A 15,006-nucleotide genomic window follows, 5' to 3' on the forward strand; every position below is an offset into this window, starting at 1 on the left:
AGTGCCACCATGGATGAGACACTGAAGTACTAGATTCTGGGACAGATGGTGTTGCAAGAGTAGGTTGAGAACCAAGGCAGCAAGAGAGATGAAAGGTGGTTGTGGGAGGCCAAGGAGACAAGTTTCACCCACTCCACAGACTCACTGATGAACACAGCCCTCCCAAGACAGAGAGTTGGATGGTCTCTACATTCAACCCAGCAAATAAACATATGAACCACGTTATCTCTATTTGGCAAGAAAACACCTGGGTGGGCCGGTGTTTATGAACTTATGAACTCACAACCACTCATCTGCTTTGATTCATAGCTCTGTCCTTCATAAAGAAAGTGTTTTATGACCCCTCACTGATTTTTTTCACACGAATTCAGAACATTTGAAAGAAAACCAAAATGAAACAAGAAAATGTTAACTTTCAGACTTGGAAACACACACACACACACACACACACACACACACACACAGAGACACACACACTATTAACACACGTACACCATCCCAAACTTGAGCCTCCAAAAAACTGAAGGCTATTGGGGATGGGATGAGAGATGGGAAATTCAGATTTATATTCAGCTAATTAGCATCTAGCAGGCATTGGCTCAGGGGAGCCAGGGCAGCAGATGGGGAAGTTACTGTAAGTTCTTCAAGGCTTCTGTCAGGGAAGCAGGATATAAACGCTCCTTACTGACCTTTTTTGCAGGGCAGTGGTTCTCAAACTTGAGTGTGCATGGAACAAACCTATCTCTAGAGTCATGGAAACATTCTTTTAAATCGTGCTTTTTGTGTTTTTTACTTAGTGAATTCTAATCAACGGCTAGGCTGGTGAAATATACAGGTCTAGAGATTTTTCTGTATGCTGCAGTCAATCCATTTGGTAAAAATTTGTTTTGGGCCCTAACTGGTTTAGCTCAGTGGATAGTGCGTCGGCCTGCGGACTGAAAGGTCCCAGGTTCAATTCCGGTCAAGGGCATGTACCTTGGTTGTGGGCACATCTCCAGTAGGAAGTGTGCAGGAAGCAGCTGATCAATGTTTCTCTCTCATCGACGTTTCTAACTCTCTATCCCTCTCTCTTCCTCTCTGTAAAAATTCAATAAAATATATTTTTTAAAAATTTGTTTTGGTTCAAAATTGTTGTGCTATTTGGACTAAATCCATTTGTATGCTAAGGCAATGGGACTCAAACTTCATCCAGCATCAGAATTACCTGGGTGAATAACCTGCTAGTTAACACAATTACTGGGCTCCACCCCTAGAATTTCAGATTCATGAGGTTCCACACCCAGAATATCAGAATCATCAGGCTCCACCCTCAGAATTTCAGATTTTCCCAAAATGCCAGCAGAGAGAATTTGCCTCTTTAAGAAGCTTTTGGTGAGGCCTCTGGTCTAATCTCTTTGAGCAGCTGCATGCTTGACTATGCGCAGAGGAATTGGTTGAGGAGAGGAAGGCTCTGCAGGGTGTTAGCAAAGCCAGTAGGAGGGATTGACTAAATAGTGAACCTGATTATTTTCCTTTTCTTTTTAAAATATAGTTTATTTGAGAAAGGAAGGGAAAGGGAAAGAGAGAAACATCAATGATAAGAGAATCATTGATGGGCAGCCTCCTGCATGCCCCCTACTGGGGATCGAGCCCATAACCCAGGCATCTGGCATGACCGGGGATCAAACCCTGAACTCCTGGTTCATAGGTCAATGCTCATCCACTGAGCCATGACGGCCAGGCGTGAACTTAATTGTTTTTCAACAAAACAAAGAATAAATCCCTTCTCCAAGAATCATTACAGTAAGCCTTTCACTCAATAGCAAAGCGATTTTGACATTCAGCCCAATATACTAAAGTAAGAATTCATTATCTGTAATAAACTACCAGACTTTATCTTTCTTGTATACAAAAAGAACACACAACATTTTTGTAATTTAATTTCTATAGTAGTTATTCATGCACTTAAGTGATGACTTACTTGGTTACAAAGCATAATTATACAGTTTGCCAAATATTTAAAACCTGCATAAAGTAGAATGAGGAGTCTGGAAATCGCCTAAACTCAATTCAAACCTTTGCATTTTGATACTCTTATTGGCAGCTTATTTTTGTCATCAAAGGGAAATGCAACTTGGTATAAAATAACAGACTTATTTGCGGATATTGTAAATGAGCGTTGCATTTCAGGCTTATGGACTGTGACTGATTCCAGCTTGCTGTGCAGGGCCAGCTGTAACTTCATGAAAAACATCTGAACCCCTTTTAGCTCCCCAGAGACCGAAATTGTCAAAGCGAGTTGCATTCTGAGATAGAACAAATACATGGGAGAAACTGAGTTCCTTTTCTAACTAAAGGAAGTTAACATGTTCACTATTATTTGCACAGTTTATGGTAACAGAGGGCAAAGAGATAAGCGTGGGCCCAGAAAAAAAAAAAAAAGCTACATCACAGCTTACAAAAAAATTGGAAAATGCCTTTTCTTGTGGCTGCTTTTATTCATAGGCGTTTTAAGCCACATGACCAATGAGACTCAGCTATTCCCCACAGGCACACTGTGTTTCAGGAAAAAGTGCCAGCAATTTGTTAGCAAGTCCTTTTAACAGAGGGTTTAAGGAGAGGAAATGAGAGCTAAGTTTTGTAACTGAAGTGACAGGAAGAATTTAGGTAAGCAGAAAATAATGATCTAAATTGGAAAGAGGCCAAGACACCAGGGTTAAAGCCTCCAGTCTTGTCCTGGTTCTCAGCAGCTGTCCCACTGCATCCTGAAAACTGACTCTAAAAATAACACCGTGGAATCCCAGGCCTTTCTGACTGTCGCTAACTCACATGTTCTCATTCTTCTTGTCCAAAGATCACCTTCTTAGCTTTCTGAGAGCTAAGCTGTAAAAAACTTGAGGTGTACAGCACTAAGGGTTATACATATTCATCACCTGGGTTAGAATTTGTTGACTCAGTCAACATAAAGAGCTCAATAAAACCGGTATCCATTAAGCACTTATTAAATGTTGAGCATTGACCGTTCTCGATGTTGGGGATGAAGCAAGTGACAAAAACATTGCTCTCCGTCATGTGGAGGGAAGAAGACAACGCATGAGTATATGGTATATAACAGTGGTCAGAGCTATGAAGAAAAATAAAGCAGGATAAGGAGTTAGGAAGTGCTGGGAGTGGGGGAGGTGGGGAGATGGGGAGTTCCAACTAAAGTGATATTCAGCAGAGTTCTGAGAAAATGTGAGGGAGAAAACATATTGGGGAAAGAGTATGTACCAGGCAAAAGGAACAGCACGTGCAAAGTCCCTGAGGTTAGAAGGAAATACAGGGAGGAAAAGGGAGATCAAGATAGAAGGGAAAAGAAATAAGAATCACTTCTTGCAAGGCCTCATTAGCTGTGGAGGGTTTTGAGCAGTGGAGTGATGTGATCTGGATTACATTTTAATAACATGGCTCCAGCTGCTGTTTTGAGACTAGACTTAAAGAGTCAGGCCACGGTCAGGGGAGAAACAATACTTGCTGGATTGTGCTCATGGCGGTGGTGAAAAGCAGCTAGATTCTAGCCCTGGCTGGTTTGGCTCGGTGGATAGAGCATTGGCCTGCGGACTGAAGGGTACTGGGTTCGATTCTGATCAAGGGCACATGCCTAGGTTGCGGGCTCGATCCCCAGTGGGGGGCATACAAGAGGCAGCCGATCAATGATTCTCTCTCATCGCTGATGTTTCTATCTCTCTCTCCCTCTCCCTTCCTCTCTGAAATCAATAAAAATATATTTTAAAAAATACAGGTACGTTTGAAAACCAGGAAGTGGGCAAGGTTATCCACATACATGTGTACATACTGAAAAAATTTTCAGTATCTTCATCAAGTGTCCATCAACCAACAGGGCATGCTCTAATATGGCCTATCTAGTTTCGATAGTGAGATTTATACTTATACATCACATGTTAATAAAATATAAAATTTCTAGGAACAGTTCCCAGGAACTGAAACTTTTCGTTTCTTCAATAAGAGCAGGCTTACAGAGTATTGAGTTTGAAATGAAAATCCAGTACAGAATTATTTTATAGTCCTTACTTTTTTGGCTAGCTAATCTTAAATTTCAGTGGAATTAACACTAGAAAAAAATCTTATCTTTAAGTATTACCCACTGCCTCCAACATACACACATATACTACCGACTCATGAGCACAGATTTCAGAATATGGTTCCTAAACAAAATGGACCAAGACTGATCGTAATCAAACCAGGGAAGGCATGAAAGTTATGGGATTTACTGAATGGAGCCATCTTCCCAGGATGGGACTGGCTTTGGGCATGATTGGAGTGCATAGCATCATGTGGAAATCAGAAGGCCTACTTTTAGGCTGTACTTTGGCCAACCCTGCTGTGTAGTCTTACATGAGTTCTTTGAACCCTTTGACTTCATCTCCTCATCTGAAAAATGAAGAGTTCCATTTCCAGCTCTAAAGTTCTGTGGCTCTGTGATCATACAGCTAACACATGAGAAAGGCAGTGCAGGGAGCACTTTCAATGTAATATACACAATCCTAAGAACAGAGATTTGGGTATTATTCCCACTTCATCGTCCAAGAAAATGAAGCACAGAGGCAAAATGTGTGTCTAAGTCACACAGCTGAAGAGCAAGGTTTAGAGCCCAGTTAACCTGGCCCCAAAACCCATATTCTTATGCTTATATCTAGTCATACTGTTTTTTTTGTAATATGACGAGTTGACAAAAGCCAGGAAACAGGTCTACAGAAGTGTCATTTTGCAAAATTTCAGGTGGCTAAATATCTCGATGTGAGTAACAAGCCTTTTTTCGTGCTTGTCAGCATGGACTTCTAGGACTGAATGTTGCTATGGCAAATAGCAACTAAAAAGGCCTCCACAGCACAGATGCAGGCGTGAACTACAAGTAGCAGGAACAATGTTTGTTTAGATCAGCAGGGTTCCAGAAACCATTCAGACTAAGTGTCGATCTGAGCAAAATAATAAAAGAACCTGAAGGCACTGCAAAACCTATTCTCCCAAAGCAGGGGACCTGGAACAACAGCACCACGCCAGCAAAACCACCACAAGCCAAGGCTCCGAGGTCACATGGAGCATCCATTCCTGCTCCAAAGATAAGAGGCCAGCCAGGAGCGTCTCAGAACCCACTGCACTTAGGAGTCACCCGAAGATTCTGGATCAATGTGCCTGGTGGGCCTGCGACTTTACTGGGGTGAAGCCCCCGCTGCTGGGCTGTGGCCCACACTGAGTGCGGGTCGAAGAGCCTTTATAACCTCAGAATCTGTAGGACTCAACTCTGCCACCAATTAACTCTGGGTCCAGGGTTAAGTCTTCTAATTTCAGTTTCCTCCAATAATCTTACGTACATTCCCTTCTCGTTCAACACTTTGATGTTTCTAACGATGGCCTTTATCATTCCACTCCGAACTGAGTCTCTGCTTGTAATATTAACGGGAAAATGAGATGCCTCCTGCATCCCCCAAACCCAGGTCTCAGTAATGGGATAGCAAAGGCTTAGGCCTCTTCACACACATAGAAAGATAATGGGAGCTTTGTTCAGGGGTAAAACACCTTGAAAACAAATAACTTGCAGAAAAGTAACTTAAATTTGAAGCTGTCTATTTCATTAACCAAAATCTCTTCGACACACTCGCTTGCCAGGGCAATGACATGCTGACTATGGAGTTAAAAGATGGGTCATAACCCAATAGTTTAATAACTTATTGGGGTTAAGCCTAGATATCTTAAACAACCACACCTGTACTGCCCATCATGGTAGCCACTAGCCATGTGTAGCTACTAAGGACTTGAAATGTAGCTAATTTGAAAACACACATTACATTCCAAAGATTTAGTATTAACAGAAGAATGTAAGATATGTCATTAATAATTTTTTTTAATCAATTTCATGTTAAAATGATACTAGGTTGGATGTACTGAGTTAAATAAATTATTTCATTGAAATTAACTTCACTGTTCCTTTTTTACTGGAGTTGTTAGATACAATTAAAATTTTTTTTTTATTGATTTCCAAGAGAGGAAGGGAGAGGGAGAGAGACAGAAACATTAGTGATGAGGGAGAATCATTGATTGGCTGCCTCCTGCACACCCCCTACTGGGGATTAAGCCCACAACCCAGGCATGTGCCCTCACCAGGAATGGAACTGTGACTTCCTGGGGTCACAGGTCGATGCTCAGACTGAGCCATGCTGGACGAGCACTGCTAGACAAAGGTAAATGTAATCTGTTGCCCGCATTACAGTTCTACTAGGCAGTGCTGATCTAGACCCTGTCTACTCACACTGTGGCTCTCAGCCAGCAGCATCCTCATCAACTAGGAGAGCACATTATGAAGGGAGAATTTTGTCCCCACCTCAGACCTAGTGAATCAAAATACACATTTTAACAAAATCCCAAGTGATTCCTGTGCACATGCCAGTTTGAGGTGCCGGGCTGGTATTTCCTGCAGGAGGTATCTGGGTTGTTGATGTACATGAGCGGCATGCTCAACGGGTATTGTGCTTTGCTAATTTTCTATAGCAATATTCCAGCAGGGCAATGGAAACAGTTCTTAAAAATGGAAATATTTTAAAAATATATATATAAAGATTATATTATACATAAAATAGTCCCTGTATCACATATATACGTATGGGGGGAGGGAAGGAGGCTGGTTCACTGGGGCTACCTTAGTTACGTCTGGATTTTCGGCCACCATGTAAGTGAAACTGATGTTCACCAGGTCTGTACCGCTGCAGACACAAACTATCCTCCCTTCCAGATCATTTTCTGATTTTCCAACAGCTTCGAGAGCAGCCAGGATTTTGGGGTCCTGTATAGAAATGTAAAAATAAGAGGAAATGTGTTAGATCACAGAGCATGGAGGACACAGGTATAAAGAAGTTACATTTGACTAAAATATATATATACACACACATACATACATACATATGGGCAAATGTGTGTGTTTTTTCTAACAAAAATGCATTATTCTGAAACTTGTCACAGTAAAAGCTACTAACACCACACAACTCATTTGGTAAGAAAGGTACTAGAATGTCATTGATGTAGGAAACCAGGTGTGAGGGTCTTTATGAAGGACCTGGAATATGGCAACGGGAGGAAAGGCTCTGACGGGCACTTGACTGCGTCCACAGAGACCATGGGGGTCTCTCCCCAAGGGACAGTCATTGAGGTTTCATACAAATAAGCACAGCAGTGCCAGGACCAGCAAGCCAGGTTATTCAAACATGAGATTGAGTCCTTTAGCCTGGACACAGAGAGGAGTGTGCTCATCTCCAGAAGCACAGCATCCTCGTTCAGAATGAAGACTGTGCAAGTAAATACAATTAGCAAATAAAATAGTGTCTTTAAAGTCCTTGAAAGGAACTCAGTAGGAAGCACCAATGTAGCTAAGCAGAAATGTTAACTAACACAAAAGAGGATAGCTTTACAAAAAAAAACAAGTTTAGAACATCATTTTGTTTTGAATATCTAAAAATCTGCAGGGCTCTTACGGAGAAGTGAATAAACACTGTGCTAGAATATTCTCGAAAAAAGAAGTATTTTAAATTCCTAGTACCACTGTGCAAACAATTTCTTATTCAAACAAATCAGTCGCTGTGAAGACGGCTGATTTATGCACTCTGCCATTTTTTTCCCCCCTCTCTTAGAGGCCAACCGATCCTTCAAGGTGAGGCAAGGTCCGCACGCACAAGTGCACACATGTGGGACTACCAAAGCCATTTAAATTTCCACGTCAACCACAGGGCAGTAGTGACTCACTCACTGCTTGCTGAAATAGGGTGGGGGACTTGCAAGTAATTTCTTTGGTGTTGATATCATGCCAGGGGCTTTGCTTTTAAGGGTTAATAACATTTCTCATATAACTAACACAATCCAAGTCACCCAACGGTTATAGATGAGAAGATTTCTAAACTGTCTGTTCTTAATTCCCAGTTGGTGATTTGGGGGCAGTAACGGGGGGCAGTGTGAGGTTAAACAGTCAGGAGACCATTTCCAACCGAAGTAAGTCTGCATTTAGAAGAAGAGCAAACACCAATCACAGGTACCTTCGGTGTGGCTCCCAACCGAATGCTGTTGATGAGGGAGCATTCTAGCACTTGTCCTTCCTGAAAAGAGAGAATAGAGTACAGCAGTGAGCCTAAATTATGCTAGCTAGACCTATGGCACAGACAGGGTGAAGACAATGCTGATTAGAGTTAGGTAGAAGAGGAAGTAAAAAAGAGCAATAATAATTTGTAGCAAACACTCTTTTTCACACACACACACACACACACACACACACAGGAATGCAACTCTGAATATTTATAAAATATTTACAAAATGCTGTTGCTTTTTTACATATAAAGTGACAAATTTCATTGTATCATTAAATATATGGGTACACATGAAATATTAAGTAGGAATAATGCTAACTTATATATAACTCCAATGCTACTTTTGTTAAATGCAGCTCAAAGGTTCAGTAAATGTGTCCACTGTGCCATGCACTGAGTTAAGCCCCGTGATGTGACCAGCTGAACGTGTTCTTCATGCACCATTGAGATTTCAGCTTGAACAGCTTTTTCTGGGAAACCTTTCTAATTCCCATGATTAAATCAGACCTGCCTGTCTTAAGCTCTTGTAGCAGCCTGACCTTTCCTTTCACAACACTCAATGACTTGTACCTTTTTTTTTTAATGCCTGACTTTGCTCCTAGCCTGGAATCTATGAGGGCTAGGATGATGGCCTGATCGTCACTGTATTCCCAATGCCTGGCACTGGAATCAAATTCTAAAAATCCTGAATGAATGAATAAACATGGGTCCATACCCTCAAGACGTACTTGTGTACTCATTGAGAAATAAAATGATTTCACCCAGAGAGCAGGAAAGAACAACTTGGTGTTCCTGGGCCATACCTTGCCTTCACTTTTCCAGGTCAGAAAGAAGCCAAATTCATCCACTTTGAAGAGGCAGTTGGGTTCAAACACAAAGGATTCCTGTTAAAAGAAAGAAAGGTGTTGATCTGCATGACTGACACTATTTTAAATCTAATAAAAATGCAAGTGTCTTTTAGCCTCTAAACCAGGGAAAATGAGAAATCGCCCTTTTGTATCTTAACCACATTTCTTATAATATTATGGAATGGTTTCATTCACATTTGTATCGAGATAACAGACTGATCCATTTCATGAAGCATCCTGCTCTATAGAAACTTTAGGAACAAAATATACTCATGTCCTGAAGGTCACAGGGAAGAAAGTTTCTCTAAGGCCTTGGAAGAAGAGCTCCCAGAAGGAAGGCCTCCCAGGTTCTAGCCCATGTTCCCCCACACACCAGAAGGCTCACTGCCGTACCCAATATAATGTCAAAAATCAGGAGGTAATTTTTTTGAAAGTCATTTTTTTTTTCTTTTGGGCCTACACAATTCAGTATTCAGATGTCTACTCAGAAAACTGCCAAGCTTTTTGCTGTTATATCCAACCTCGTTTGGTGTCCTGTAAATTAGGACTTGAGCAGCAAGCACTGTGAGCTCCTCACAGGGTAGTCCTAGGACCAGCAACATCAACATCACCTGGGAGCTTGAGTGAATGGTAGAATCTAGGACTTCAGCTCAGAGGGACTGAATCAGTCTTTGGAGTGGGGCTAAGAAATCTCTTCCAACAAGTCCTGCAGGTGATTTTTGATGCACAGTAACATTTGAAAACCAGTGCTGTGGACTTTGACATCAGAAATTCTGGTGAATACTACACAATCAAAATTTAAATCAAGAAAGAATGCTAGCCAAATGCAAGGGTCCCAGAGCAGCGATGTTGTCCTTGCCAAAGGACTCCTGGTCTTTGGCAAGAAATCACCATTGTACTCAAGAACAGGAAAATACTTTGTCAATGAGAGAAAAAGGGTGTTCAGGTAGTGAACCCAGATGCCCTCTTGACTTCTGTCTGGATTATACCAAGAATTGGCAACCGTGTGTCAACAAATCCACACAGTCTTCTCATAATCTAAAAAAACCTGTCCTTGCCATGGCTGGTGTGGCTCAGTTGGTTGAGTGCTGTCCCATGAACAGAAAGGTCTCCAGTTCGATTTCTGGTAAGGGCACATGCCCAAGCTGCAGGCTCTATCCCCAGTGGGGGGCATGTAGAAGGCAGCCAATCTATGTTTCTCTCTATCATTGATGTTTTTCTCTCTTTCCTTCTCCTTTCCTTTCTCCCTAAAGCAAAAAAAAACATATTAAAGAATAAAAAAATAAGAAAAAACTTGTCCTAAATTATTACAACTCCAGCAATAAGGAACCTGTCTGGCAAACACAGATCAAGGCAGTGTCTTGAAACAGAGAGTACTTATAGGATTAAGATTTTTAAAGGCAGGCAGACTCTTAGCTTCACCTGTTAAAACATATCTTTCTAAATTCCAGGGAAGCAGCAACATGCCTCAAGGTAAAACCAATGTCAAGGCTATGGGCTATCATACAGTGACAGAATTTAGAGTCCTATAAGCCATAAACAAAGCCAGCCTTCCCATTTGTTTGGGTGGCTTTCTGACAGATGAAGAATTATCATACATATTTCTGTACCAGGCACAGCTAGGCACTGCAGTCATAGCAATGAATAAGATAAAGGAAGGTGCATGGTATGCCCTTGGTCTTTGGAATCCAAACCCATTTCTGATATTTATTTCATTTACTTTCTTCTAGAAAGACCCTTTCTAAATCTCAGAATCCTTGTCCAATAAATGGAAGTATTTACACCTGCCTTTCAGGCTTGTTATGGGAATTCAATGAGATGGTAAATGTACTTAATACATAGTTACAATTCAGCAAGGGGTAGCAAATTACTAACAGTATGAAATTGCCAATATGTGATGTTTTTGATCCACATAGTGGATCTTTTGGATGGCTCAATTTCTTAGGCAAGGCTTGACCCAGAAGTTGACCCTTTAGGTGGGTCTTAGAGAACGAGTAGAGGTAGTCCAGGTAAAGCAGGAGGCCATGCTGAGGGAGCAGCCTTTGTAAAGACATGCAGGCTTGTCCTGACACTGAGGACTTCTAAGGAGTTGGTGTTTTTAGAACATATCAAGGGAGTGTCAGGGGGTGAGTCTGGGCACATAAATACTAGACCCGGAGGGTTCTGACCACCATGTAAAAGCTATTAATATTAACCCAAAAGGCCATAGGGAGTCTTATATCATTGCTGGTTAAGAAATGAGAACTATCAACTGATTGAACTATGAGAATTAACACATTTTAGGATACTTCCCATGCACTATTCTAACAGTGCCCAATGTTTGAAAGTATGTCCTGAATTGGTATTTACAAAGTAAGATCACAATGTATCAGCTACCATCATTATTAATTTATGTGTACCCTATCCAATTCCAAATTACGACTTGAAATGATCCATGAAATATATACAATGAACAAGAATGGGTTCCCAACTTATTTTGAGGTAGAACTTTCAGTTTCTTGGCCACTTTAACTGAAATAATGAATAATGATTTTTTTTTCTTTCTTCCTCTTTCAGTAACACAATACCCAAAGAGCATATCAACACCACCTTGTAATTTTGATTCCTAACATCCTACTCTTGGACCATATCATATGATCCTTCCAGCCTGTCGCTTGACAGTCCTCATTCTTCATTATCTGACTTCTTTGATACTTCCTATTCATTAACCCTGCCAATCTCTTACCATCAGACCTCTCTTTATACTTCTGTCCCTGTCTAGTTTATTTCCATGATCCAATAGTACAATCACTTCCTCACAAATACCCTCAACTCCTCTGCTTCATTTTCTGTTTTCTTGGCCAAAAAACTAAGAGTCTATCCTATCCATATTTTATCACTGAACGTGATAAAGAAAATCAAAAAACTGGATTGTCTGGATTTAGTTTAAATTCAAGATTACAGCATAGGGAATATAGTCAATAATATTGTAATGACTATGTATGGTGTCAAGGGAGTACTAGACTAACCAGGGAGATTACTTCATAAGTTATATAAATGCCTAACCACTGTGCTGTACACCTGAAACTAATATAATTTTGAATGACAGCTATAATTAAAAAATAAAATAATAATTAATTAATTTGGAAAATAGATTCAATATTACAAGCTTCAAATGGATAGTCAACAATGACTTTCTACTTTTAACTCTTTCTGAAAAGGTTCCTCACTCTTTGAAAGGACTAATTAACTGCAGCTAATTACTATGGTTTACTGAGTAAAGGAAACCCATCAGATGAGAACTTTTCTCCTTCTTCCTTCCTAATGAAGCATGCTTTCTGCCAACAAAAGTTAATCCTTCCACTTCTGCTCCAGGTTCAATCCTCTTCCAGATTCCATCCTCTTTCACCCACAAAAAAATGTCAGTCCTTTATCACCACCCAACACACATCATTTTTTTTTCTATTAATTTCTGACAGCACACAAATATGTTCTAGCTATTCCCACTTCATCCTTCATTTACTACCTCATGTCTCCAATCCATGTTAGGGCATAAGATCTTGAAAAAATGTGTCTATATCCCCTGTTTCCATTACCTCTCTTCTATACCATCTTTGACCAATTCCATCTGTCTTCCATTTCCTGTAAAACTTCTCTGGCCAAGTTCACCATGACTTTCTCAAAGCCAAATGCAATACACACTTTTCTTACCTCATTTGATCTCTAAGCAGTTGACTATTCCCTTGTTCTTGAAACACTCCAATCTTGTCATCCTGATTGTGTTCTACTCCTTTAATCTCCTTTCCTTCTCGAACCAACTGCTATATGTTCCCTAGGATTTGGTTCTGGGAATTCTCATTTCTACTGTGCTTCTACTTTCATTTGACCTCATGGGATTTGTTGATGACTCCCAAATTTATAACACAAACCAAGTCCTCTCCAAGTTCAAAATTCAGACAGCTAACACTCTATATGACATGTCTACCCAGATGTTTCAAAATTAATATGTTCATAACTGAATTATTTATTCCTCTCTCTCTCTCTCCCCAAGCCTCTCTATCACAAGACTTCTTAGCCTAATACATATCACTAGTATCTACCCATTTATTGAAACTAAGTCATCCTTGACTTCCTTCATCCTTCCTTTACACTTCCAGTAACAAGTCTACTTCCACAGTAGTTTTCATACGTATTTTATTCCATCTCTACCATCACTACCACCTTGGTGCAAACTATCATTCTCTCTCCCATGTATTGATCTTACTACGTATACTCTTTCCACAGCAGCCAGATTGATTCTTTAAACTTTTAGTCAGTTCATTAAAACCATGCAAATAATTCCCCTCATATTTAGATAAAACCCCAACTCCTTTCCATGACCTGAAAAGTCCTTTATGATATAGCTTCTAGAGACCTTATCTGATTCTGCTTTCTGATCTTTGTTCACTACAATCATCAGAGCCCTTCTCCTTGAACTTCTCAAGTTCTTTCTAGCCTCAAGGCTTTTGCACTTGCAGTTCTGCCAGTCCAGAAGTCTCTTCCCAGTGCCGTTAGCATTAGCTGGCTCCTCTTCACCCTATTGGCCTTGCCTCAAGTATCCCCCCTCAAAAGAGCTTTCTTTGACCTCCTGCTTAGGTCTCTCATATTATTTTCTATTATAGTATCCTGATTATGTCCTTCCTTGTACTGAACAGTCTTTAATTATTTTATTTCTTTGTTTACTGATGTATCACTTGACTCACACACCAGAGTATAACCTCCTTAAGGGGCACAGTCCTAGAAACTTTCTGGTACACATTTGTGTTCCAAGCACCTAGCCTGTCAAAGGCACACTGAAACTAAATTCATGCACTGAGAAATGAAGTGAATTTTTTTTTAAAAAAATTCATAACAGGCCAGTATGTAAAACATAAGCAAGAAGTTACTCAAGTCCATGGGGTTGTACCAGGCCCAGAACCCATCAGGGTCAGTCCTTGGAGGGCTGGCAAGCACAGATACACAAATACAAAAACAATTTGTTGAGGTTCTCTTCTGGGAGGAAGGTGTACCAGTTTCAAATTCATACAAGTTCATCTTAGAGGTTGGGTATGGCTCTGAGGCACCTCCTGGGAATCCCTACTGGACCAGGAACACTGTTTGAATACATTACAAAGAAGTAATTTTTGACATGGGATAAGAACTCTAGGCAAGGAGATGAAAAATAAGGCAAAATAGCAAAGTAAGGAAAGGGTAAAAGAAGCTTTCAGAAATGCTTGTCGTAAGGCCCCACACAGTGAAAATAGGATGTCAATTCAGCTCTAGGTTTTCTAGCAACAAAAGCAAAAAGGGAAAAGATACTATTACCAGGTGCCCATATAGTTCATAGAGAAAACAGATCAGATGTTAGGAGGGGCAATTGCCAGAAAAGAAATTCCCCAGTGAGACCTTTAAGAAGTTCTGAGCAATTCTAAGTGCAAGGTTTCCAACAAAGCCCACCATGAGCTTGCCAACTGTGACTGGAAGATTCTCAGACCAAATGTGTTCAAACTACCCATGAAAATCAGAGAGCAAATCTGAGGGTCTGTGCCAATCAGCTGCAAGGAGCTGAAACACAACCTGTTTAGGTTTCCCTCCACCCCCACTAACAAACAGAAGGACCTGACTCTCTGGTGAGCAAAGACACAGAGTCTCTATTCTTTTTGTGTGTTTTCCTTTACCTAACAGCAGTTTTAAATTTCACACAGATACCTACCGACCACAACTTGGGCTGTGGCCCAGTGACCATGCTGAGGCAGTAAGTCCCCTTGTCTGGAAATCTTCTTCCAGACTTGGCAGGGCAAGGGGGAGCATAAAAGGGAGCTGGGCTCCTTCTCCTTTGCAAATCTGTGTTTTCCATGAACAAGTGGTAATAGAACCCTCTGGTAAGGGACTTCTTCCAGGGGGCTCAGAATTTCAGTTCTCAGATGACTCAGTGAAAATTTGTCACAGTCACACTTTAGAGCTTACGGTCTATCTAGTTCACTCATCCAGCCCAACCTACCTTTCCTCAGGCTACTGGGACAAAGGAAATGAAAGGGACAGGTGCTCCTTTGGTG

At 40.8% G+C, this 15,006-nt stretch overlaps 1 protein-coding gene across 8 annotated transcripts in view; it reads right to left on the minus strand.

Moving 5' to 3' along the window:
- PLCB4 (phospholipase C beta 4) overlaps positions 1 to 15,006 on the minus strand; it is a 380,146-nt gene that overhangs the window by 104,983 nt on the left and 260,157 nt on the right. For all 8 annotated transcript variants that reach the window (XM_059705568.1, XM_059705565.1, XM_059705567.1 and 5 more), the window contains 3 exons: positions 8,909 to 8,989; positions 8,058 to 8,117; positions 6,674 to 6,817 (listed from right to left, as the gene is read on the minus strand). In XM_059705568.1, the coding sequence (XP_059561551.1) occupies positions 6,674 to 6,817; positions 8,058 to 8,117; positions 8,909 to 8,989 (285 nt within the window). The remainder of the gene's footprint in view (positions 1 to 6,673; positions 6,818 to 8,057; positions 8,118 to 8,908; positions 8,990 to 15,006) is intronic.

Source organism: Myotis daubentonii, chromosome 8 (genome assembly GCF_963259705.1).
Source record: "Myotis daubentonii chromosome 8, mMyoDau2.1, whole genome shotgun sequence".
Taxonomy (NCBI): Eukaryota; Metazoa; Chordata; class Mammalia; order Chiroptera; family Vespertilionidae; genus Myotis; species Myotis daubentonii.